Source organism: Canis lupus, chromosome 10 (genome assembly GCF_003254725.2).
Source record: "Canis lupus dingo isolate Sandy chromosome 10, ASM325472v2, whole genome shotgun sequence".
Taxonomy (NCBI): domain Eukaryota; kingdom Metazoa; phylum Chordata; class Mammalia; order Carnivora; family Canidae; genus Canis; species Canis lupus.
The window spans coordinates 41394297-41419803 of NC_064252.1; the positions used below are offsets into that span (position 1 = coordinate 41394297).

General features: G+C 40.5%; 1 protein-coding gene across 1 annotated transcript in view; it reads right to left on the bottom strand.

Moving 5' to 3' along the window:
• SLC9A4 (solute carrier family 9 member A4) overlaps positions 1–14624 on the bottom strand; it is a 68742-nt gene extending 54118 nt beyond the window's left edge. Inside the window, exons 1-2 of the mRNA XM_025463405.3 lie at positions 13854–14624; positions 7223–7686 (exon numbers count right to left, since the gene is read on the bottom strand). Of these exons, the coding sequence (XP_025319190.1) occupies positions 7223–7686; positions 13854–14109 (720 nt within the window). The 5' untranslated portion in view covers positions 14110–14624. The remainder of the gene's footprint in view (positions 1–7222; positions 7687–13853) is intronic.
• Positions 14625–25507: the final 10883 nt, after the last annotated feature.

The window sequence follows — 25507 nt, forward strand, 5'->3', positions numbered from 1 at the left end:
CAGCTGTCATAACTGGAAATTCAAGGGTTTTATGAGCTCTGTGCCCTGAATGGGGATGAAAACCAAACATATATTTATTATAAATCACAATATCACAAGCACCAAATATTCTGTACTTATTCTGTGCCAGGAACCATTTTAATGATTACATGTATTAAATCTCTTTAATTCCCACACAGCATGATCTCCATTTTACAGAAAAGAAACTGAGGCCCAGAGAAGTTAAGTAACTACTTAACTGTTGCAAGCCATGCAGCCAGGAATTGAATTAAGGAGTATGGCTTTGCCATCCATGCTTTTGGGCCACACTTCACTGCCTTTTAAATGATGTCACTGGAGGTAGGACCCTTTTAAGGGAGGAAAATAATAAACCACAGAAAATCATGAAGGAAAATTCACCCCCACACAACTGTTTTAGAAATCTTTCCCAGATCTAACGTAGCTTCCTCTGGCGAGCTACTCACTATCATCCTAGTTTGGTTTAAACTTGCCATCTTGTCCTCAAAATCAGTAAGGTTGATGGCTGTCCCTCCATCATAGAGTGATTGCCCTAAGTGTCAAAGGCCCACCATTCATCTTCATGTGCCAATGCCCATGACAGCCTCAGTGTGGCATGGCGCTCCCTGAAGGTGTGGGAAGGAAGGACACTGGGACGCTTCTCACTGGTGTCATCCCACCTCTAGCATTTAGGCTCACAGAGCAATTCTGCTTTCAGTGGTGCCAGTGTGTCAGAAGGGGAACACCCCAGTTTTCTCACAGCTTCCTTGACAAACCCAAGTTCAAATTGAGTGTCACTCTTGGGAGTCAGGCAGGGAAAGCTGTGGTCCCCTGAGACGACCAGAATGGCTGGTCAGCCCCAGAGCAAACACAGCCTCTGCACAATCTCTCCTAGTCCTCATCCCCATCGGCATTTATTTATTTACCATTCTTGTGTCATTCATTCCTGCATTCTAAACATTGACTCAGCAGCCTCACAAGGCTCAGAGCTACATGCTGGTCCTAGAAGAATAACAGGAGATGCTTGGAGAGAAATCCTGGCAAAGGGATGGCAAGATGAGGTGAGAGGAGGGCAGGGAATTCTAGCATAAGGGGTCTGGCAATTTAGGATCTAAGGCCAGTGACAGGCATGTATAATAGAAAGAGGGGCAAATTGAATGAAAGGTAAAGGCTCTTTGTGAAGAAATGGCTATGGATTGCTGGCTTTGAAAAGCATGTTGGAGAAGCACTGAAAGGGCAACTTTTCACCCTATCTTTTGGATACTGACTGAGCCACATAGAAAAAGGAAAAGTAAATGAAGCCCTGTAAATATGCGTGGCCCAAGGTCTGTGGTCAGACATTTTCATTTGCCTCTCTCTATTACTCTTTCATTCACTGTAGTCCTGGAGAAGAGATTCCAGTACAGCAAGATGCCAAGAGAATATATCACTAGAGAAAGGAAAGAAAACCAGAGGGAAAGAAAGTGGTTAAGGGAGAAGTGAGTAGCAGTCAGAAGCAGACATGCTCTGGAGCCATCTGCCTCAGCTCAAGTCTCAGTCCTGGCCCATGCTAGCCTCCTGGACCTCTCAGAAGAGATGGAGGAAGAGGCAGCTGGGGAGAGATGGGACACAAAAGAAACTTTGGTAGTATCGCCTTATTGCTTATTCAGCAAATTGACCCAAGAAAACCAGGGAGAAACAATGCATCTGCAGTAAGAACCATCTGCCTACAGTAAATGAAGTCATGCCATATTTAAAACCAACTGCCTACTAAGAGCTAGCCAACCCCTATGCTATGTCCATAAGCTGCTGTGATACAATAGCAGCCAACACTCACTGAGCACTCACTGCATGCTGAGTATTCACTATACTAAAAATTTAGTATGAATTTTCCAGTGACCCTATGAGCTAAGTAATATCATCATCCCAATTTTACAGAAATGAGGCACAGAGATGATCAGAATCTCTCCTGGAGCCACATATTGGATTTTGCCCAGTGAGCCAATTCTGATAAAAACGACTGGCTTCACTAAGTGGACTCAAGCCCAGTGCACTCATCAGTAACACATGAATTCTCTCGTAACCCTCGGGGCTCCATGAATTAAAAACTCAAAAGGATGGGGCACCTGGCTGGCTTAGTTGGTAGACCATGCAACATAAGCTTGGGGTTGTGAGTTCAAGCCCCATGTTGGGTGTAGAGATTACTTAAAAATAAAATGTTTAGAAAGAATGGAAAAGAAGAAAGGTAGGAAGGAAGGAAGGAAGGAAGGAAGGAAGGAAGGAAGGAAGGAAGGAAGGAAGAGAAAGAAAGAAAGAAAGAAAGGAAGGAAGGAAGGAAGGAAGGAAGGAAGGAAGGAAGGAAGGAAGAAAGAAAGAAAGAAAGAAAGAAAGAAAGAAAGAAAGAAAGAAAGGAAGGAAGAAAGAAAGAAGAAAGAAAAGAAAGAAAGAAAGAAAGAAAGAAAGAAAGAAAGAAAGAAAGAAAGAAAGAAAGAAAGAAAGAAAATTCAAGAGGTAAGAATACAAGGAAAGATATTGGAATGAGACTGAGCTGTGTGTCTGTGTCAGGCTGTCCTTCACCAGGCAGCATACATTTGTCCAATTTTAGCTTCCTTTGCTTTGTTTTCTTCATCTGTGAAATAAAGTTATTAGGCCATGCCTTATACTAAAATGCAAGAATTTAATAAAATAGTAAGGGTCAAAGTGACTCCATGCAGGGACTGGATATAGTAGCTGGATATAGTCACCTGCTATGACTTTGGTCTTGAGATCTAACTGGGGATACTAGTTATCATTTCAGAGCTATTTGGGTTTTGTCTCTGCTCCCTTTGCCTATCATTAAGGATATGCTCTGGAGAAATATTCAGTAAGAAGGAGAAATACATGGGACAGGAGACCTGGAGAATCAGATTCATTGGTATTTCGACAATTTTGGAACAGCTCCTCTTTACTGAGAAAGCAACTGTTTAGTGGATAAAGATCTGTAGAGTTGTCACATGTAGCCCACAAATCACAGATCGCTTTCCAGATGACTCAGACTTTCTGCTGAAAGAGCATGCTTGTGACTGCTGCCCTTGGGAAGGCCCCTTCCTCAATGAAAGGGTGAGTTCAATGCTCTTAGCTCAAAATACAACTGGATTGCATTAAATACCAGTTGCTTTCAAACTGCTTTCTAAATCTGGCCCTGGAGCTTCTCTGGTTTCATGTAGGGCCACAGAAGTGCCCCAGCACACACTTAATACTCACTGTGCTGTGGGTGACCACAGAGTGACCCGGGAGTGACGTGTGGGCAACCCCCCTGGAGCCAACACAACGACAGCTTTGCCCATTGGAGGTCACACCAGTGCCCTTAGCAGATACTCTGGTCAGCTGAAAATTATAATATTTTTTTTTTGAAATGATCATTTAAAAAAAATGTCCAAGTGGAAACAATTAAACTTTGGGAAAGTCAAACAAATGTTGCTAGCCAACAAACCCCAACCAGAAACCAAGCTGTGATTGGCTCTAGATGTAAAATCTAGAGAAAATTCAGGGGACATCAGATTCCCAAGTTCAGAGGCAATACCAAAGAGATAGCAGAGCCCAGTGTTATAAATAGCATGTTCTGTGACAATTACAAGCAGTAGTATTTAGAAAGTCACTTGTGAAGGAAAGGTTGAAGAATTAATTACCTCAGAATGGGCTGCCAAGAGGTGGCTTTGATGTTATCACAGATAAGCCTCCTCAACGACACTGCCAAGAGTGGGGGTTACAGTACACTTGGATTTAAGTGAAATCTTCAGGAGACGAACCATGATAGGAACACATCATGGCTCAGAGGGGCTACTTTAGGAGTGGAATAGGTTCCCAGCCAAGGCCACTTACTCCACTGCAACAAAACTGAAAATACGAACATATCTAAAGACAGAATGAGGTGAGGAAAGAGGATCTCAGAGGTTAATTTGACCCAATCTGAGGAGAGAACAGCCCTTGTTCCAAACAGCATTGTTTTAGGTCAAGATACATCAGCTATTTTCAACATAAAGGCAAGAAACCACTAGTTCTCAAACATCAGCAATCATCTGAGGTCCCTGTTAAAATACAGATGGCCAGGTTCCATTCTCAGAGAGTCTGGGATGGGCTTTGGACATCCAAATATTCATCAGTCCCGCTGAGGTGATTTTGAGGTACATGGTGGGAGTCTGGAGTCCCAGCCTCCCCTCGCAGCTTCAGACAACTTGGCTCCCTGTGGAACTTGCCCAGAAAGAATGTGTAGCCTTGATGAGCCTAGCATCTTGCTGAACAGTTAGAGATTCGCATTATGTATCAATAAATTGACTTTCGACTTCAAGGATGGGTCTCCTTCACTTGGCAAATCCACAATAGATATCTTGGGTTACTTTTTTTTTTTTTTAAGATTTTGCTTATTTATTCATGAGAGACAAAGAGAGAGGCAGGGACACAGGCAGAGGGAGAAGCAGGTTCCTCACAGGGAGCCCAATGTGGGACTCGATCCCCGAACTGGGATCATGCCCTGAGCCAAAGACAGATGGCCAACCACAGAGCCACCCAGGTGTCCTCGGGTTACTTTTTAGGAGCCTTTTACCTACTGCACTATCCATTTTTGAATAAAATCCTCACCATAAGGTATTGTGTGCCAGATTAATTAAATAGCTAATTGTAAAAGGGGAGAAATACAAAAACATAATGTTTGTGGGGTGCCTGGATAGCTCAGTTGGCTCCGATGCTGACTCTTGATTTAGCTCTAGTCATAATCTCAGGGTCCTGGGATTGAAAGCCCCATATTGGACACTGTGCTCAGCATGCAATCTGCTTAAGATTCTCTCTCTCATTCCCTCTGCTGCTCCCCCAGCTCATGCTCACACACCCTTTCTCTCTCTTTCAAAAAAAAAAATAAAAAATCTTAAAAAAAACCCATAATATTTGCATGTTCTTTGGTTAGACACAATCTCTGCAAACAAAATATGAAACCTGGAGGCAATAAAAGAGTACATTAGGTTTGAGCTCATAAAAATTTAACTTTTATAGGATAAAAGATACTGTAATCTAAAAAAAAATTAAGTGACAGAATGAGAGACAATCTTTGATTTATATGTAATACTCAACAGTTTAAAATTTAGATAATTTAATGAGTTTCTACAAATCAATTAAAAAATCTAAAAAACAGCAAAGAAAAATGGACAGGATGTGATCCCTGCATACATTAATTGGGATATATATATAAAAAATTCATTGTTTATATGAAATTTTAATTTAACTGAGTGTCCTGAATTTTTTTTTTAAGTCTGGCAACCCTAAGAGGATATGAACTTCCAATTTACAGAATGAGAAACACAAATGATCCAAGATTGTTGAAAAGATGTATACAAATTAAAACAAACACGACTAACTCGTTTTTGCTCATTCGACTGTAATACATTACAAAGCAATGTCCCCTGTGGACATCGATAAAGAAAAATGCATTTAACACACTCTATGGAAAATGTAAGACCATAAAGCATTTCTGGAAAATTCTAGTAGCTCTGATGAAAGACCTACAATTAAGATCCAATATTACGTGCAACCTTGACATTTAGTAAAACTGGGAGGGTCATAAATACAAGTCTTCCTCCCCAAGTCTGACCACTTGCGGGCCAAACAGCCCTCCTTACCAATGGGACCAAGCACAATACTTGCCCATCCCTGAGTATTAGATGTCAGTCTCCTGACAGCCTAGAGAATTATTCAAAACAAGCCAATCATGTCATCCTGAGGGAACCAGGAGGCATCTCTCTTCTTGATCTTACAAAACCTTACTCTTACACCCCTGACTGATCCCTCTGTTCCCAAATGCAGCCCCCATGCAGCCCCCGTGGTATGTAGTGTCCTCCTCCTCTGGGGTGTGAGTACAGTATCTAATTGGCTTCATCTCTTTATTGTCGGGTGTCACTCCTTATCCCTGGAAGAGGAATCTTTCCCTTATCAACCGGATAAAGAGGAGGTGATTAAAACAGCAGCATCTTTCAAATTTTTAAAGGTACCCACTTTCAAAATTTCACTTCCAAGAATATAACCTATGAAAGACTCACAAACACACATACAAAAATGCATGCAGAAAAAAGAATATTCACCAGAACGTTGTATTTTTTAAAAAGTGAAAAATTGGTAGCAACTGTCCATCCATCAGGAAATGGTTAAATAAATTATCATCAGTATAATCTCTGAAATACTATATAACAATTAAAATGATATAGAATGGACTCCAAGACTTATTATATTTAAGCAATGCATAGAATCGATTTATGCAAAATAACATACACCTACACACACACACACACACACACACACATACACACAATAAAAACATGGAAGAAAAATGCCAAACTGATCAAAGAGGTTGTTTGGAAGGTGAGGAGAGGGACAAGAGGAGGCTTCTGTGTTTTTATGTTGTTTAATTTTGTACAGTTAGAGTCTTCTACACTAAAAATTCATTCTAGTATCACTTCTGTGATGTGATAGAAATTTAAAGGCAAGAAAAGTAAACCAAACTATATATAAAAATCTCATAGACTGACACCTGGTGATTGTTTGTAGTAACGTAACACAACCAAGAATAGGAATGGCTAGTCTGAATATCCCAGCACCAAAGATATCTTCTGGGCCTTTGTGCTACGTGTTGACTTAGCCTGGTAAGTTTTTCTCAGCTTTTCTCCAGGAGTCACATATTCTGGAGGAGTTGTGCAAGACTGATGGATCAGCTAATGCATTTTTTGCAAATCCTTTTCAATGCCCTTCCTACCCCATCTTGTATTTACCATCATCATCTCATGCAATATGTTAAAAACAAAACAAACAAGTATATAAAGAGGAGGATGAGTTCCAGTGAATGAGAGAAATGAAAAATGGCTAAGTACTGTTCATCCTAGTGTGAAGACCAGAAGAGCCCTTGGCAACTGTTTCTTCATGCTAAGTGAAAATGTGAATTTAACTAAAAAATTATGGAGATGTCTTTTCCTTTTTCTCTCTTTAAAGAAGCCATTTGGCTAGTGAATGGCAAGCAGCATTAGCGAGAAATCACGTACTTGATGCAGATCCTAATGGAGGTCATCAGACCTTGGGCCACACTCCATCAACTGTACCTATCGAAGTCTATCCCTGCCCTGCCATGGGCCATCCCGCTCAACCTTCTCCATTTGCCCTGAGGACAGACTCCCTCCTCAAGCTCCACTCTGACCCTTCCTCTCTCCAGGGACTCGCTTTGATATCTCACCACACTGATGCCATCATTGAGAAGGGCCTCCCCGAAGATCATCATGTAGAGTGGCTCATTCACACGCGCCTCCTCAAACACAGCCAGCACAGCTACGGGGTCAACGGCTGAGATCAGGCTGCCAAACAGCAGGTTCTGAAGTAGGTTGACATCACTGAGGCCAAAGGCTTTGATCTGGCAGATGAGGTAGAGGGAGAGGCCAATGCCAAAAGCATTAATCAGGGCCCCCAGGCCTGCCCACCATAGGATGGACCCAATGTTCTCAAAGAAGGGCCGGGTGGGCATGAAGTAACCACCTTCCAGGACGATAGGTGGAAGGAGATACAGGAAGTAGATGCTTGTATCCATGACGGGAGGAGATTTATGGTCAGTGCCAAAGATGATGGCACCCACCAGAGCCCCAACGATGATGAGGAGGCAGCTTTCTGGCATGAGGCCTGGTAGTCTGTGGTAAAGATGGAAGCCTAGGGAAAAGCAGAGAACCACATTTAGAGGTTTGCAAATACGATGGCTCTGGGTACTAAGATACCAGGAGACTGGTATAAAAGAAGCCTTCTAAAACCAGTTGAGGGGACTTTGGGTAGGCTGGCATGAGTCCTGAGCCTCAGGACCCCATCTGTAGTGGGGGCTGGAAGTGCTGCAGGGAGTCTCGATGAGGTCAAATACTTAACATGCCGGGCCCAGTGAAGGTCTCAGAGTGGTCCTCAGCCAGCCATCCCCTCCCCTTCCTCCTCCCTGCTTCCCTACCTTATGGGATCCAAGAGGGCAGTGGGGGAAGAGGAATGAAGACTGTGGAGCTCCTTTGCATTCCTGCAAAACCCACCTTTGAGGCTCATTCAGAGTCAGTCACAGTCACCTAAACATCAGCTTCTTCCAAACCTCCCTTCCACAAAACCAGTAAAAGAAAATTCAGCCTTTTATTTTATTTTCCTTATTTAACCAATGACACTGCCATCAGGCCAGCCAGGTATAAAGGAAATCAAGGGGCACCTGGGTAGCTCACTTGGTTGTGCTGCTGACTCTTGGTTTTGGCTCAGGTCATGATCTCTCATGGGTTGGGGAATGGAGTCCTGCATGCATTGGGCTCCGTGCTTAGTGAGGAGCCTACTTGAGGATTCTCTCTCTTTGTCCTTCCCCCTATGTGCTCTCTTTCTCTCTCTCTCTTTCTCTTTCTTTCTCTCTCTCTCTCTCAAATAAATAAATAAATCCTAAAGAAAGCAGGAAATCAAGTTGCTTTCCCTGAACCTCCATCACTTGGCCCCCGTGTAATAGCTTCTTATTTTATCATATATATCTCTCGGTAGCTGCCCCTAAAGATCATCTCCTCCTCCCCATTTTGACAGTCACTGCCTTTATGTAAGGGGTCCCATTCTCCATCCTGTCTTCTGTACTGGCTTCCTGATCTTCTATCTCACCCTCACTCCCCTAGCCCATTCCTGATGCCAGATGACTTTTCCAAACTACGTGTATCTGCTCATCTCATTCCCCATCTAAGACTCTGAAGGCACACAAAGCATCTCACAGATTTTAAACTAAGGGCATTTGTGAAGCATCCTTGAGCCAAGACCAACACACTGCTAAGCACTGCGTGTGACACGGAGAACCAAGCATGTTTATTTTAATTCCAACTATTAATCATATTTCAGATAAAGACATTAACAAATAAGAAGACAAACATAAAGCAAAGCATAAGTATACAGTGAAGTATATATTGACTATACCGACATGCATGAGAATAGATCAGAGCACAGCAGGCCGCTCTGGGGTTCTCTCCAAGTCAATATCCCTCCCACCCACCACCATCCTTATGCATCCTATGTTACAACCAACCACATACCTTTTCCCTGTGATTCCCCTTTCCTGTCTTCATTTATTGCTGCCTGGGTTGTTCTTCAATCTTGTGCAATCTTCAAAATTAAACTTTTCCCAACTGCTTTCCAAGGAAATCATATGTCTTCCTCTGAATCGCCATAATATTTTATCACTATCTAACAACAATGTTCTCTTTCTATCATTTTCTGTGCATGACTTATCTCCCCTGCTAACCTCAGATTCTTTCAACTCAGACAGAATGATGTACATCTCTATATCTCCCCAAAGTACTTGGCAAGATGTCTTGCACACAATAGCTGGTCTATTTGCTGAAAGAATCTATAAGTGTGTAAATGAATGATTGGTTGGTTTATGTGTTCACCAGAGAAGCTTTTATATGAGAAGTTGAACAGGTTTTGGAGGATGACTAGGACTTACATAGTTGGACAGCAGAAGAGAAGAGATATATTAGGTGGGGAGAACTCCAAGACAAAAATGAAGAAAGATGGGAATGGCTGAGTCAGATGAATGAGTGGTCTGACATTCATTGAGGAGATCCACCTGGCTGGAGCAAATTATGAATTGGGAAAAATATTGGAAGGAGAGTTGAAAGATGATTGATCCTAATAAGAGAAGGTCTTGAGTTCAAGGCTAAGGAGTGTAGATTTCCCCCACAGGTCACTCGGAGCCATTTAATGTCTCTTTAGGAATTTTAATTCCATTTTAGCCATTCTGATAGGTATGAAATGGTATTTTATTGTGGTTTTGATTTGTATTTCCCTGGTGATGAGTGATGTTGAGCATCCTTTCATGTGTCTGTTGGCCATCTGAAAGTCTTTGGAAAAATGTCTGTTCATGTCTTCTGTCCATTTCTTATCTGGATTATGTATTTTTGGGATGTTGGGAATGCAAACTGGTGCAGTCACTCTGTAAAACAGTATGAAGTTTCCTCAAAAAGTTAAAAATAGAACTACCATATGACCCAGCAATTGCACTACTACGTATTTATCCGAAGGATTAAAAATACAGACTCAAAGGGGCACATGCACCCCAGTGTTTATAGCAGTATTATCAACAATAGCCAAACAATGGAAAGAGCCTAATTGTCCATCAACCTACGAACGGATAAAGAAGATGTGAGATATATATAAATATATATGGAATATTACTCAGCCATAGAAAAGAATGAAATCTAGCCTTTGCAACAATGTGGATGGAGCTAGAGTGTATTATGCTAAGTGAAAGCATGAAAGCAGTCAGTCAGAGAAAGAGAAATACCATATGATTTCACTCATATGTGGAATTTAGTAAGAAACAAAACAGATGAACGAACATAAGGGAAATTTAAAAACAGAGAGAGAAAGAAGCAAACCATAAGAGACTCTTTTAACTATAGAGAACAAACTGAGGGTTGATGGAGGGAGATGGGTAAGGGATCGGCTAAATGAGTGATAAGTATTAAGGAGGGCACTCATTGTGATGAGCACTGGGTGTTATATGTAAGTGACAAATCACTAAATTCTACACAAAAAAACCATATATGTTAACTAACTGAAATTTAAATAAAACTTGAAATTAAAAAATAAAATTAAAAAAGGAATTTTAAGTACACTCATCCAAAATCCATGTAGGGTTCCCTGATCACAGCTTTGAATTTCATTTATTATCAGCAGACAGATTATTATGATAGAATATAATTCTAATTATTACAGAATAATTAGAATCAAGGGATATTTGATACTTGTCCAAAACCACAATCCTACCCACTGCTTCAAGATCGGTTTAAGGCCTCTTTAAAGAGTTTGGGAGTCCTGCTCTCTCCATTTCCTAATGACAACCTTCTCTTCCTCCTCTCCGCCCCCCTCTTCCTCTTCCTTCTTTTTCCTCTTCTCTAATTAGTACTTATTTTAACTACCCTGAACTTTTTAACAGGTAAAAGAAGTAGAAGAGCCTCTAGTGTGACTTTCTCAGGACCCGTGTCTCCCCAGTTTGGCCCTTCTTCCAGGAATTGAGTTTCCTGAGATGGATCTAACGTGTACCTATGTTACGCCAAGTTACACCTACACAGCGGTAGCAGGAAGAGGCACTATGCACTGTAAAGTAGGGCATTGTAAAGCGAAACGCCAAGTGCATTCACACTTTACAATCCTCCTTCCCTTTCATAATGGACAATAGAGTTGGTCACTTTGAGAGTTTACAGCTCCAGCACCTGGAATTTGAACGGCCACCAATAACAAAGTTTGGCCTGAAAGTCAAAGATGGCCCTATGATTCCATTCTGCCCAATAACTCAAGAAACACCCTTCTACAATGTGCCAAGAGGTGGAACTAAAATAAAAGATAAACAACAAAATCTGAGGCAACTCTGTGTTGTCTTTGTTCTATAATATTATTCTTCTCTAATACACATAGTTGGCTGTTTTAAAAAGGATTGAAGGAAAGTTGTGATGTTCTTGTGTCAGAGTGCCTACTAGGCAGTGCTAGATTCATTTTTTTCCCCATTAAATTAAATATCTTGAGGCCAGGAACCATGGTCATTTCCACATGTGGTATGGGCGTTCAATATATGTGTCTTGATAGAATGACTGAATGAAAGAATGAATGTTAAATATAATGATTATTAATTATATATATATTTTAAAGATTTTATTTATTTATTCAGGAGAGACACACAGAGAAAGAGAAGCAGAGACACAGGCAGAGGGAGAAGCAGGTTCTCCTCAGGGGAGCCCGATGTGGGACTCCATCCCCGAACTCCAGGATCACGTCCTGAGCTGAAAGCAGAGCTTAACCGCTGAGCCATCCAGGAATTCTGAATATTAATTATATTTTGATTCAAGTTTTACAATATAGAATCTAAAGAAATCTTTATAGATTCCTTACATGTTAAAGTTCTGAGTCTTTTTCTCTTGCCCCACACAAATGAGCCACCATGTATAAAACTATAAGCCCAGTATTTGACACATGAGAAATAATAATCACTAACTGTAGCCTTCTTTCCATGTACGGTACAGAAATAGTCTGAGTTCTTAATGACTAGCAAATAGGAAAATGTATTTGAATAAGCATGATCCAACTAATAACCTACTGAAGTTTTTTCTTTATCTAAAGTATGTTGAAGTCCATCAAAATGCAAATCAAGAACATTTAAGCCAATAGTCTTGTGAACAACAGTGTCTTTACCATCCTCTGAACTTCTAGATGTGGTGATTCTGGGCACATGCAATACTCTAAAAAACAATCTGTGTTTTATGCTAATATAAAACAAAGATAAACTATATCCTTTCTGCATTGGGCTGTTTACTGACATAGAATGTAAATCTCTTTGCCACTAGGAAATCCTACTTTGCACCAAAAGGAGGCCTTAGAAATCATTTCATAGTTGGGCACATGGAGACTTAGAAAGACATGGTGACCAGCTAGTTAGTGGCAGCTCTAGTTCCTTCATTTGCAGACCAACTTCCCCCATTGCCATGAAGGGGGAAGGAGTGGGTGGGGACAGTGTTGTTCACAAAGGAAAACTCAAGATCCACACAAGACCACTTTGAACAATCTCGATGCCATGTGATTGTACAGAAGGCCCTAGAACTCTAGCTCTGAACTGAGAATGTCATCCCCTTAGAAAGCCGTTTCTACTTGAGCGCTTTATAGAAATAACGTGAGATCCTTTGTATAATTTCACGATTTGACAAATCACACAGGAGTTCTTCAAATTAACAATCTCCCATCACTCTTCATACTTTCCTAGCTCAAAATGAATAGCAGTTTGGAAGGAGCATCTATTAAATACACCGGTACCTCCGTCACCCCTGGGGAGGGAGTTCGATGAGTAGACAGAGCCAACAGTCCTGATCCCAAGAGGTTAACAGCCAGGTCCCGTAGCTCAACCCACATTTCACGCCCATGCTAGAGGGAAATTATAAATAAGCATCAAAATGTCTCATAGATTCTATCCCAGTAGGACAACTTGTCCACTCAAGTAACAAAGTTCATAACAAAGGCAAAGGAGATGTTAAGCTTAATGTTAATTGAGATAACTGTATCAGTCTTTCACTTTGGAATAAGCTGGTTTTAAGGAGACAAGGAGGTGGAGTTAGGAATTAAATGATAACAGAGTGTAAGCCATTACTTGAGGTTTTGGCACAAATAACCCTGATTAGAATTTAATCTATGAATTTGAATTCCCTTTATTTCACAAAGGAAACCAGTGGGGCACTGGAGCCATTTGACTCAGGCATAAACCAGTATCTTACTGACACATCATCTTCTATGCCCCCATAGCCCATCACTGAGTAATTTAAGAGTAGCCTCTAATTGTCTTGTTCCTTGCTTTCTGTCATTCTGCAAAGAGCACATGTCACTTTTAAAGAATAAACAATGGGAGTCATTGATGAAGCCCACATTTACATGGTCAAGAATGAGGAAAGAATATTGTACAGAAGAATCATTATGTGCTCCTGAAATGTCCAATGGGCATCATTCTGAGGTCTACCTGCCTCATTCTCTATATCTTAATGCATAGAACTTGAAATTTTTACATGCCAAATAATGTCACAAGGGTGTCACCCTGAAATAAGAAGAAATCAAAGCAACCCAGAACCCAGAGAGTATGCTCAAATTTCAAAGCACAGTCCTGAAGCATTACACGGCTTTATAAAAAAAGCAGTTATGATTTCCCCTTGACTAAAAGGAACATATTTTCTTTTTTGTTGTAATAGCAATGACAGTTAAAATCCATATAGTTCACCACCTACAAGGCATTTTCACATCATTATCTCACATGGAGAACAACTCCCACAAGCAGGTGTTTGGGGACTTACCTATTTTTGCAAGGGATGCTAGAAGTATCCACAGGGTGACCTCATAAGGAATTTGCACGTAGTCATAATCCAATGCAAAAACAGATATCTTCTCATCTGCCTCTGAGCTGGCAGCAGCAAACCGAACATTAGGCTCATGCTGGGCAGTGGAATTTGTGGATTCGTTCAAATCTGAAGATGCTTCAGAACACTTGAAGGCCACCAGCAGTAGCAACCAGTTCCAAGGACTGAAAGGCACAAGCATCTGAAAACCCATCCTGTGGGCTTCTCGTACCCCTTGTGTCACTGTGTGCCACACATCCGCAGCCGAGGAGGGTTTCTAGAGAGCAGACGCGTCTACCTGGGTCAAAGGTAATATACGCACAGTCTGTGGGTCATTCCAAGAAGAGTCCAAGCATGTCATGGAGTTGTGAGTGTCGATGTTTTCAAATCACCTTTAAAGGATTTGTGTTCAGACAACTCAGCTTCTCGCTCAAATGCATCAGTCATTCAGTAGACTCGTTAAAGCCCAAGTCACCTGTGTGACCTTCATCCGATCGATCATGATTTGAAGAACAGTTTAGGAAGGGGAAAGGTATGTCTTCGTTCAAAGCTGTTTCCTCACTTCACTGCATACTGGTTTCATCTTGTGGATGAAAATTAAAAAGGATACCACGGTGTTCATTCCAGATATCACTGGAGTCCTTCTGACGAGGAGCAAGGGAGTCCTTCCCTCTCCACTAGGTCTCAGCAAGGAGCTACCTGGCCTGCACCTGCTCCTTCTCTCCTCCCCCTGCCTCGCATTTGTTTTGAATGGGCAAGGCTGCAGGTAGCTCCTGCACCACACTTAATTATTTGCTCTGATAGGACTTTTGTAATGAAATGCTTTCCTTGAAGTGTTTTCCGGGGGTTACGCTGCTGACACCTAGTGGGCAGCTGCAATATGACACTTCGGCGTCTTTAATGAACGACTAAGGTGGTCTTTTTTTTTTTTTAATTTATTTTTTATTGGTGTTCAATTTACTAACATACAGAATAACCCCCAGTGCCCGTCACCCATTCACCCCCACCCCCCGCCCTCCTCCCCTTCCACCACCCCTATCGTTTCCCAGAGTTAGGAGTCTTTACGTTCTGTCTCCCTTTCTGATATTTCCCACACATTTCTTCTCCCTTCCCTTATATTCCCTTTCACTATTATTTATATTCCCCACATGAATGAGAACATATAATGTTTGTCCTTCTCCGACTGACTTACTTCACTCAGCATAATACCCTCCAGTTCCATCCACGTTGAAGCAAATGGTGGGTATTTGTCATTTCTAATGGCTGAGTAATATTCCATTGTATACATAGACCACATCTTCTTTATCCATTCATCTTTCGTTGGACACCGAGGCTCCTTCCACAGTTTGGCTATCGTGGCCATTGCTGCTAGAAACATCGGGGTGCAGGTGTCCCGGCGTTTCATTGCATCTGTATCTTTGGGGTAAATCCCCAGCAGTGCAATTGCTGGGTCGTAGGGCAGGACTAAGGTGGTCTTGTCATTATCACCCGCACAGGGCATTTTCGAGAGCAGAGAAAAGCGATTAATAATGATGCCAGACTCTAGGTGTCAACCAGGATGGTCCTGGAATCATACGGTCTCTGCAAATTAGGAAGAGGAGGCAGTGTAACACATTACTGAACTCATGAGCAGTAATTCAAAGAAAGTTCTAGATTTCCATGAACTTCATACAGGAAAAAACAAACAAACAGAAGAACAAGTTTCATGAAATACATCTACAACCTAGTTTTAAAAAAAAAAAAAACCTCCATGGCACATGCAAGTTTTTCATTTTAAAGAATTTTGTTATTATGGTCTATTTGTTCAGAAAGAGCAGTACTACAGAGTGTTTATCTACTTCTGTTTCTTCTACATCTGGCCAGGTGGCCTTAACCAGATTAGATACCTTTCAAAGCATCCTTATCTGTAAGGGATGATGATATCTTCATCAACTGGCTGGAAGCATTAAATGAGATAAAGCAAGTAAAGTATCTGGCATTTAACTGGCACTTAAATGTTGGTTTTTAAGAGCTCTGCTGCAATGAGGAATAGTGCTCAATAGAAAATGAGAATTATTATTCATAAACAGTCTCAATGCCTCTTCCATATCAAAGTGCAGGATGATTTATGTATATTTTTGGTTCATGTTAGTGAGTGTAGATGACTCCCACCCCCCACCACATGCTCAGCAAAGATCACTGGGAAGCAGGGGTAGGAGGTGTTGAGGGAGGCTAGCATCTAGATGCAACATCTTAGTAAGACAAGGATTAAAAGCTCTCATATGGATTTTTTTCCTCTTTCCTTTACAATTTGGCCCTAAGATAGATCTGATTTAGTCACTAAACTGAGACCATTACGTTGATAGCAAGCAGGTCACCATATTGGGTCATTTTGTTTTTTTCAGAAAAGATGACATGCATAGCCTTGTAATGGAAAACTTCTTTAGAATATTCTAAAAGAATATTCTAAAATATTCTTTTAGAATATATATTTTATCTTTTCATTTGCACTTTTATTTTACTTTTGTTTTCTAAAGAGAAATGGGAGAGAATTTCCCATGGTGCTCCATGCCAAGGCCAAAAGTAAGAATCAGAAAAACTCTGTTCTCAGGCATTAATTACCTGGTTCAGTCCAGGAAAGTCACTTTACCTGTTTTGAGCCTCAATTTTGTCATCTATAAAATGAAGATGCTGTCCATACGGTATCTTTTCCTGCTCTAAAATTTCAAATCTTTGTGAAACAAAGATTTTGCCTTACACTCAACTGGTAGCTGAGTTTTTTATCAGAGAAGTGATGCCAAGATCAGGGGATAGTGAGAGGAAAACCTGAATTCTATAACAGTCAACCACCTTGTCTTCCAGGTTAAGATTTGCTGTTCCCCCTTGTCAACCCTTGGCACCACTTCCATCCATGCAATACTGCTTTCACACAGCTGCCTGAAATATTCTTTCTGAAATTGCCTTCCCTTTTTAATTTTTTTATTTGTATTTTTATTTTTTGCCTTCCCTTTTTTTTAAAAAAAGATTTTATTTATTTATTCATGAGAGACACAGAGAGAGAGGCAGAGAAACAGGCAGAGGGAGAAGCAGGCTCCCTACGAGGAGCCCAATGCCAGACTGATCCCAGGACTCCGGGATCACGACCTGAGCCAAAGGCAGATGCTCAACCAATGAGCCACCCAGACACCCCTAAAATTGCCTTCTTAATCTTGATTCTCTAGAAAACAGTATGAGACAAAGCTTACGTGAGTGGTGCAAACCAAAGGTAGCAAAGTAAGAGAAAAAAGGAAACAAGGGAGAAACGCTTCCAGAATGGCAGTGTGGGGAATTGCATAGACCCTCTTTAGTGTTAGGGAGACAACCATAATTGGGAAGAACTATTGAAAATAAAGGGAATAGCCATTCAGTCTGTAGAAATTGTCCTATTGGCGTACAGTAATTAAAGACAGTCTTCTAAATATTAGTAAAACCTGTAAGAGTCTATGGCCAGACTTGTTTCTGCCCCTACCTTCCTGTTCAGTATAAGGAAAACTCTACTCCAGCTGGGCACAGACAAGAGGATGGGGATCCCTCTAACCCCAGATCTTAGTTTAGGGCTACTAATTCTACTCAGAAAGTCAGAATATCAGTATTTGTCATCAGTATCACCCCTCCCCCCATTCCCCAAGCAAGGTATTATATGAGCTGTATTGCCTACAAGTATGACCAAGAGATCCCTTCACCTATACAGCCCCACTCACTCATAGGCTTGAAATTCTACCCCAAGCATGGTGGGCCAAGAACACTGGGCCCCAGTCACTCTCACCCCCACTTACAAGGCTGAGTTTCCACACCAGGGAAGACAAGCCAAGAAGACAAAGAGTTACTGCCCCTGTCCAGCAGCTCATTTATATAGTAGCAGTGTTACTCCCAGAGAAGCAGGTTGCTGTCCCTGTCCCTTTCCAGGGTATTGGAACAGAGGTTCCGTTAAAGGGGAAGGCAGGCCATAGAACAAAGAACTCCTCATGTTATTTCTCAGGGAACTGACTTTACTTGTAACAAAATGTAGGGAAGCTCAAGCCCAAGGGAGATTTAGGTAGAACACAAGTAAGAAGGGCCAGTAGCTCCCTGACACCAACATGTGAAAGGTAGATTACTTAGAAGCATTACGGAAGAACTAGGGAAAGAAACAGATAAGAAAAGGGGCACCTGGGTGGGTCAGTGATTGAGCATCTGCCTTCATCTCAGGGTGTGATACTGGGGTCCTGGGATCTGACTGAGTCCCACATCGGGCCCCCTGCAGGGAGTCTGCTTCTCCCTCTGCCTGTGTCTCTGCCTCTCTCTCCCTCTCTGTGTCTCTCATGAATAAATAAATAAAATCTTTTTTAAAAAACGAAAATCTTAAAAAAAAATCATCATAGGGTCAGAGAAGTGTCAAAGACTGGCGGCAAAGATTACCCTGAAAAGGGCCTGACTTTATTTTAGAGCAGACTGCTGAGCAATTTAAGGCCTGTTCAACACAATGGATCAATCAGCTAGCAATTACTGGAGGCTAACAGCTAGGTATAATGTTAATAGAAACAACAGACCAGCTAGAAGCTTAATAAGGAGATCCGTGAAAGAGCCAAAGAGAACCCTAATTCAAGGCACTGTCATCCCAGGTGAGAGAGGAAGAAGTCAGGGGGGTTATGAGTATGCCCAAGACTGTATGGTTAAAGTCTGCATAGGGAAATGGACTTTACTGAAATAGTCCATCCAATTCACTAAACAAACAAACAGACAACCAAACCACAGTAACACCTGGTGTTGGAGGAAGGGGAGGAATCAGTAACAAGAATCGCTACAAGATGTTAAAATATTTAGTTTTTAACAACAACCAAAATATAAGACCATATACTATTTCCAGAAGATATTAAAAAAACAAAGATTTATTTATTTATTTAATATTTATTTTTATTTTTTTATTTTTTTATTTTAGAGAGAGAAAGAGCAAGTGGCGGGAAGGGCAGAGGGAGAGGGAGAGAATCTCAAGCCAACTCCCTGCTGAGCATGGAATCTGACATGGGTCTTGACCTCATGACCCTGATATCATGACCAGAGCTGAAACCAAGAGTTGGTGGTGCAACCAACTGAGCCACCCAGGAGCCCTGAAAATATACTTTTAGATTTAAAGATACAAGTAGTTTAGGGGGTGGGGGGTGAAGGGGGGCACTGCACCTGAGTGGCTCAGTCCATTAAGTGTCTGCCTAAAGCTCAGGTCATGATCTCAGGGTCCTGGCATTGAACCCCACATCAGGCTCCTGCCTAGTGGGGATCCTGCTTCCCCCACCCCCACCCCCGACTTGCTCATGCTCTCTCTTTTTGTCAAATAAATAAATAAAATCTTTCAAAAAAGACACAGGTAGATTAAAAATAAAAGGATGGAGAAAGGATATCGTAAGGCAATAAGGTAAGAAAGCTGGAATGGCTATACAAATAACAGACAAAATAGATGTTAAGACAAAAATATTTTATTTTATAAAAATAAAAGGGCCAATTTATCAAGAAAATATAGTCATTATAAACTTCTCTATAACAAATGGGATTTGTCCCAGGAATACAAAGCCAGCTAACCATCCACATGTCATTTAGGATAACATCATATCAAAAGAATAAAGGACAAAACCACAGGCTATTTCAATAGACTGAGAAGAGGTATTTAACAAAATTTAATAACCCTTCATTTTAAGAATACTCAACAGTGTAGGAATGGAAGGGAACTTCCTCTACATGAAGAAGGCAATCTATAAAAAAATCCATCCACAGCCACCATCATCCATAATGGTGAAGATTAAATACATTCCCATAAGATCAAGAACAAGACAAAGATGTCTGCTTTTGCTGCTCATATTCAACATTCTACTGGAGGTTCTAGCAAGGGCAATGGGCAAGAAAAATAGGTAAAAGATGTACAGATTGGAAGGGGAAAAGTAAAACCATCTGTATTTACATGACATGTCTTTGTATATATAGGAAATCCTAAATAATTGAATAAAATACTCTTAGATCTAATAAGTAACTTCAGTAAACTTTCAGGATATGACATCAGTATACAATAACAAACTGTATTTTACAGTAACAATGACAATACCAAAATGAAATTAATAGCATCAAAAGCTAAATTTCTTAGGAATGATTTTAACAAAAGCAATGTAAAACTTGTGTTCCAAAAAAACACAATGTTGAAAGCAGTTAAAGAAGACTTAAATAAGTGGAAAGATATCCTTGTTCATGGATCAAAAGACTTAATATTGTTAAGATGGGAATATTCCCCCAAAATGATCTACAGATTCAACACAATCTCTTTCAAAATCCTGTGTCTTTTTTTTCTATTCAGAAATTGACAAACTGGTCCTGAGATTTATATGGAATGTGCCCATAAAAGCCCGTCTCCAAAAAAATTCTTGAAACGAGAAAAAACAAAGCTAGAAGACATACACTTCTCAATTTCAAAACTTACTGCAGAGTTTGGGCGCCTGGGTGACTCAGTCAGTTAAGTGTCTGACTATTGATCTCAGCTAAGGTCATGATCTCAGGGTCACGAGATTGGCCTGGTTAGGCTCCATGCTCCATGCAGAGTCTGCTTGAGTATTCCTCTCCCTCTGCCACTCCCCCTGGTCACTCTCTCTTTCTTTCTCTCTCAAATAAATAAATAAATCTTTGTAAAATAATCTTTACAAAGCTTTAGTAATCAAAATTATGTGATATTGGCATTAAGAATGGACATACAGATAAGTAGAGCAGAACTGAGAAAACAGAAATCAATCTTTTCATTTATTGTCAATTGATTCCTGACAAGTGTTCCAACATAATTCAATAGGTAAAAAATAACTTTTGGGGGGCACCTGGGTGGCACAGTTTGTTGGGCGTCTGCCTCCGGCTCGGGTTGTGATCCTGGGGTCTGGGATTGAGCCCCGCATTGGGAATCCCAGCTCAGTGGGGAGTCTACTTCTTCCTCTCCCTCTGTGTGCTCACTCCTCTCTCTCAAATAGATAGATAATAAATCTTTAAAAAATAAAAAAAATAACTTTTTCAACACATGGTGCTAGAAAACCTTATATCCACAAGCAGAAGAATGAAGACATACTCCATCCTTATACCATACTTAAAAGTTAATTCAAAATGGAGTATGGACTAAGGTAAGAGCTAAACCCCAAACTACAAAAAAAAAAAAAAAAAAAAAAAAAAAGGAATAAATAATAAATTTTAATGATCCTGAATTAGGCAAAACTTTCTTATATACACATCCCAAAGCCACAATGAACAAAAGAAAAAAACAGATAAACTGGATTTCATCAAAATAAAAACCTTGTCCTCCAAACTATACTATCAAGGAAGTGATAAGGTCAATTCACAGAATGGGAAAAAATTCTTGTAACTCACATGTCTGATAAGGGACTTGTATCCTGAATGTATAAAGAGCTCTTACAGCCCAATAATGAAAAGATAAATAACCCAATTAAAAAAAATGGACAAAGGATCTGAAAAGGCATTTCTTCAAAAATTGTACGTAAATGGCCAATAAGTACATGAAAAGAGGCCCGATACTATTAGTCAAAGGGAGAGATGATTCAAAACCACAATGAGATGTCATTTCATACTTGCTAAAATGGCTAAATAGTAATGATAATAAGAAGAAAGAGGAATAGGGGAAGAAATGTAATAACTAATGTTGCCAAAGCTGGCAAAGATATAGCAGGAATGTAAAATGCTACTGGAAATCTAAAATGAGTCAGTTTGGATTTCTCAAAATGTGAAACACAGCATTACCACATGACTCAGCAACTCTACTCTCAGATACATACCCTCTGATGTTTCAAGAACACATTTTGCATTGTGCAGGTTTCCCAGACTAGAACTGAGAAGATGAGACATTTAGGAAGAGTCCTGGCAATTGATAAGAAGGAGCCTTTTAATTATATCCTCATTGTTCAGTTGAAACAAATTCGTCCTTATGTGTGTTTACATTGTAATACAATCCACATGATAATTATCAGTTTATTTAATTCCTTGAGAAAGATCAATTGAGAAAGTTTCAGGGCACTGTAGGGCACTGGATACTTACCCATCCATTGGTGTACATAGAAAGAGTTATGTTTTTGTTTTTTTGTTTTGTCAGAGAGAGAGAGAGAGACAGAGAGAGACAGAGAGAGTAGGGGAGGGGCAGAGAGAGGGACAGAGAATCCAAAGCAGGCTCCATGATCCTGAGATCATGACCTGAGCAGAAATCAAGAGCCAAATGCTTAACCAACTGAGCCACTGAAGCACTCCTACATAGAAAGAGATTTTAAAGGTAAAGGGAAAAAGACCAGCTCTCACTTGCAAGACAAAGAATGAAAGGAATTATTCTGGAATTATAGGTCAGCAGCAAGCTACTGAAATGTGTCATGCTTTTGGTCTAATTATCCAATAAGTGTATGGGCAGTAGAAACCCGGCCTGCTCTGACCTTTGGTGCCAGGTGCCAAGAATCCTTGCTATCCTTGTCCTCTGCCCTTGGAAACCCATCTACTCACACAGTCCAGTGGTGGGGGAGGAGTGACCTGCTGTCCTCTCCCCAGTGGATCCCTTATAATTTAAGTGACCATATCCGGTCCACCCTCATGGGACTAATTAAGGGTGGTGCACCCAGCAGAGGGATCATCCATTCCCCTAGGTCTCCAGCTGTGCATAGCTGGAAGCAGAGTTTTGGGGGCTTGGTCCTCTTCCCTTTCACCCTCAGTTTTGTTTCCCGAAGGCAACTTTTTTTGTCTTAAGAGAAGCTGCAAAAGAAACGAGGGCTGACATTGACTCCCTACTCTGTACCTGCGTGCATGATGGTTAGAAAGTCCACTCTCTCCCAGAACAGGTTTCAAACAAAATGATGAGCACCTGTTTCCTTCCTTCCCAGAGTGTCTGGCAGTAATTGACTTTACCAGAAATTATTTGTGCAGTACTTTTGGGACCGACAGAATTAGCTGCTTGCCCCTGAGCTCCTGTTACTTTTTCATAGCTGAACTTTGTATTTTTTGTTTCTCCCCAGGAAGAAGAACAAGAAAGCAGAGCTAGAGAACTGGCCAGTGCTGTCCAGAAACATGATTTGCTTTCCAAGCCCATAGCTAGCAATTAAGCTGGATGGCCTTGGATGGAGTTCTGGCAGACGATACCCCTAAATTGAAAGGCTGCATCCCACGCTGGAGTGAAGTCAAGAGCTTTGACCCTGCTTTCAGGACAGGAGAGCTGAACTCTGTTCCTGCTCCCCAAAGTCAACTTTCCACTGCTCAGAGAAACAGAGGGGGCTGCTGAATTGTTTCATCAACTCTGGAAGAGTCCCAAACGTGATTCCCTCTTGAAAGCCACAAGATCAGACCTGTTTCTGGGGTATATCCTGAACACTCAGCTCAGATATAAGAGAAAGGCTCTTACAGGGAGGTAGCTTTTTGATAATTGAAGCAACTTGGAGAGGATTATGTCTTTTTTAAAGTTTATTTTGCTTATTGAGATATAATTCATGTATAGCATTACACTATTTTCAGGTGCACAATGTAGCGATTGGTATTTGTGTATATATTCCCAAATGATCACCGCACTAAGTCACACTAAGTTAGTACGCATCAGCACACATACCTACAAATCTTTTTTCTCGTGATGGTAATCTTTAAGATTTACTCTCTCAGCAACTTTCAAATTACAGTGCAGTACTATTAACTGTAGTCACTACATCCCCAGGACTTATTATTTCATAGCTAGAAGTTTGTACCGTTTGACCACCTGCACCCTGCACCCACTTTGGCTCTCCCCCACCCAACCACTACCACTGGCAATCACAATCTATTCTCTGCATCTATGAGTTCATGTTTTTATTTTAGATTTTAGAAATAAGTGAGATTATATGATATTTATCTTTCTCTGAGTTATTTCACTTGGCATTATGTCCTCAATGTCCGTCCATATTGTCACAAACGGCAAAATGTACTTCTTTTTTTATGAATGAATAATGTATTCCTGTGTGTGTGTGTGTATGTGTGTGTTTGTGTACACACTACATTTATCCATTCATGTGTGGATGGACACTTAGGTTCCTCCATGTCTTCTATTATAAATAATGTTGCTGTAAATATGGGGTGCATATATTTTTTTGAGTTACTATTTTCATTTCTTTCATATAAATACCCAGAAGTGGAATTACTGGATCGTATTGGAGTATTATCTTTAATTTTTAAAAGAATCTTCATGCTGTTTTCTGTAGTGGCTGCACCAATTTACATTCCCACCATCAGTACACAAAAGTTTCCCTTTTTCCACATCCTCACTTTTTATTTCTGGTCTTTCTGAAAATAATCATTCTAATAGATATAAAGTGATATCTCATTGTAGTTTTGATTTGCATGCCCCCGGTGAATAGTGATGTTGAGCACCTTTTCATATACCTGTTGATCATCTCTATGTCTTCTTGAAAAATGTCTATTTGGATCCTCTGCCCATTTTTTTTATGGCATTGTTTAGTATGTTTTGCTATTTAATTCTGTGAGCTCTCTCTGTACTTTGGATACTAACCACTTATCAGATGCTTTGTAAATATTTTCTCCCATTCAGTACATTATCTTTTCATTTTGGTGATGGTTTTCTTTGCTGTGCGGAAGATTTTTATTTTGGCTTTCCACTTATTTATTTTTGCTTTTGTTGCCTTTTCTTTTGGAGTCAAATCCAAAATATCATTGCCAAGACTGATGTCAAGGAGCTTAGAACCTATTATTTTCTTCTAGAAGTTTTATGGTGTAAACATTTATGATGAAGTCTTTAATCCATTTGGGATTGTGTCTTAATGTTGTTAAATGAATTTGTGCCCATGATTCTTAGTCCAAGGTCATTATAGAACCACCCAGGTAAGAGAGATTTTACTCAGTTAAGATATTCTCTGTGGGAAATAAGAAAGGACTTCTGGGACACAAGAAAGCAAAGGCAAAGGTGAATTTAGAGGTCTAGACATTATTTCTACCTTCTCCCCACTCGTGTTGTGGCCTAACCAAAGTTGAATTTGGTTTGAGAACTAAGAACATGCAAGGTTTGTAAAGCCCTTAAACAAAAGTCATGAACTGTCAGTGCAGTTTCTTGTGATATAATTGACATAGCTCTGAGGACCAAGATGAGTGGGGTACCAAGAATGGTGCTACTTTGTCGGGTACTACTTTTTACTCTGACATAAGTCTTATTGTGTGGAGAAGGTGACTGGTTTCTGTGATCAATAGAAAACTAGAAAGCTGGAGAAATCATCCACAGATAACCTGCATTTGCTCCATCTGGGGCAGCCAGCTTCATTCCATTGAGTTCAGTGTTGGTGTGCATACACACACTGTGTGTGTGTGTGTGTGTGTGTGTGTGACAAAAGAAAAAGAAAAGGACTGAGGATGTGATCTTTTTACAACATTATGTCCACTTGCAATGGAGTACCCATATCTACACACCCAAACTGGATCTCATTCTACTGAGAAATATGTTAAATGATGTGATTCTGGTGTAATTGAGTCCCTTTGAGAAATGTCTATATTCTGCTTACCCAACAAAAAAGAAGAATCATTTAGTTAATTTTAAGAGAAGGGAAAAAGACAGGTTTGGGAAAGTTAAAAAGAGCTCCTGT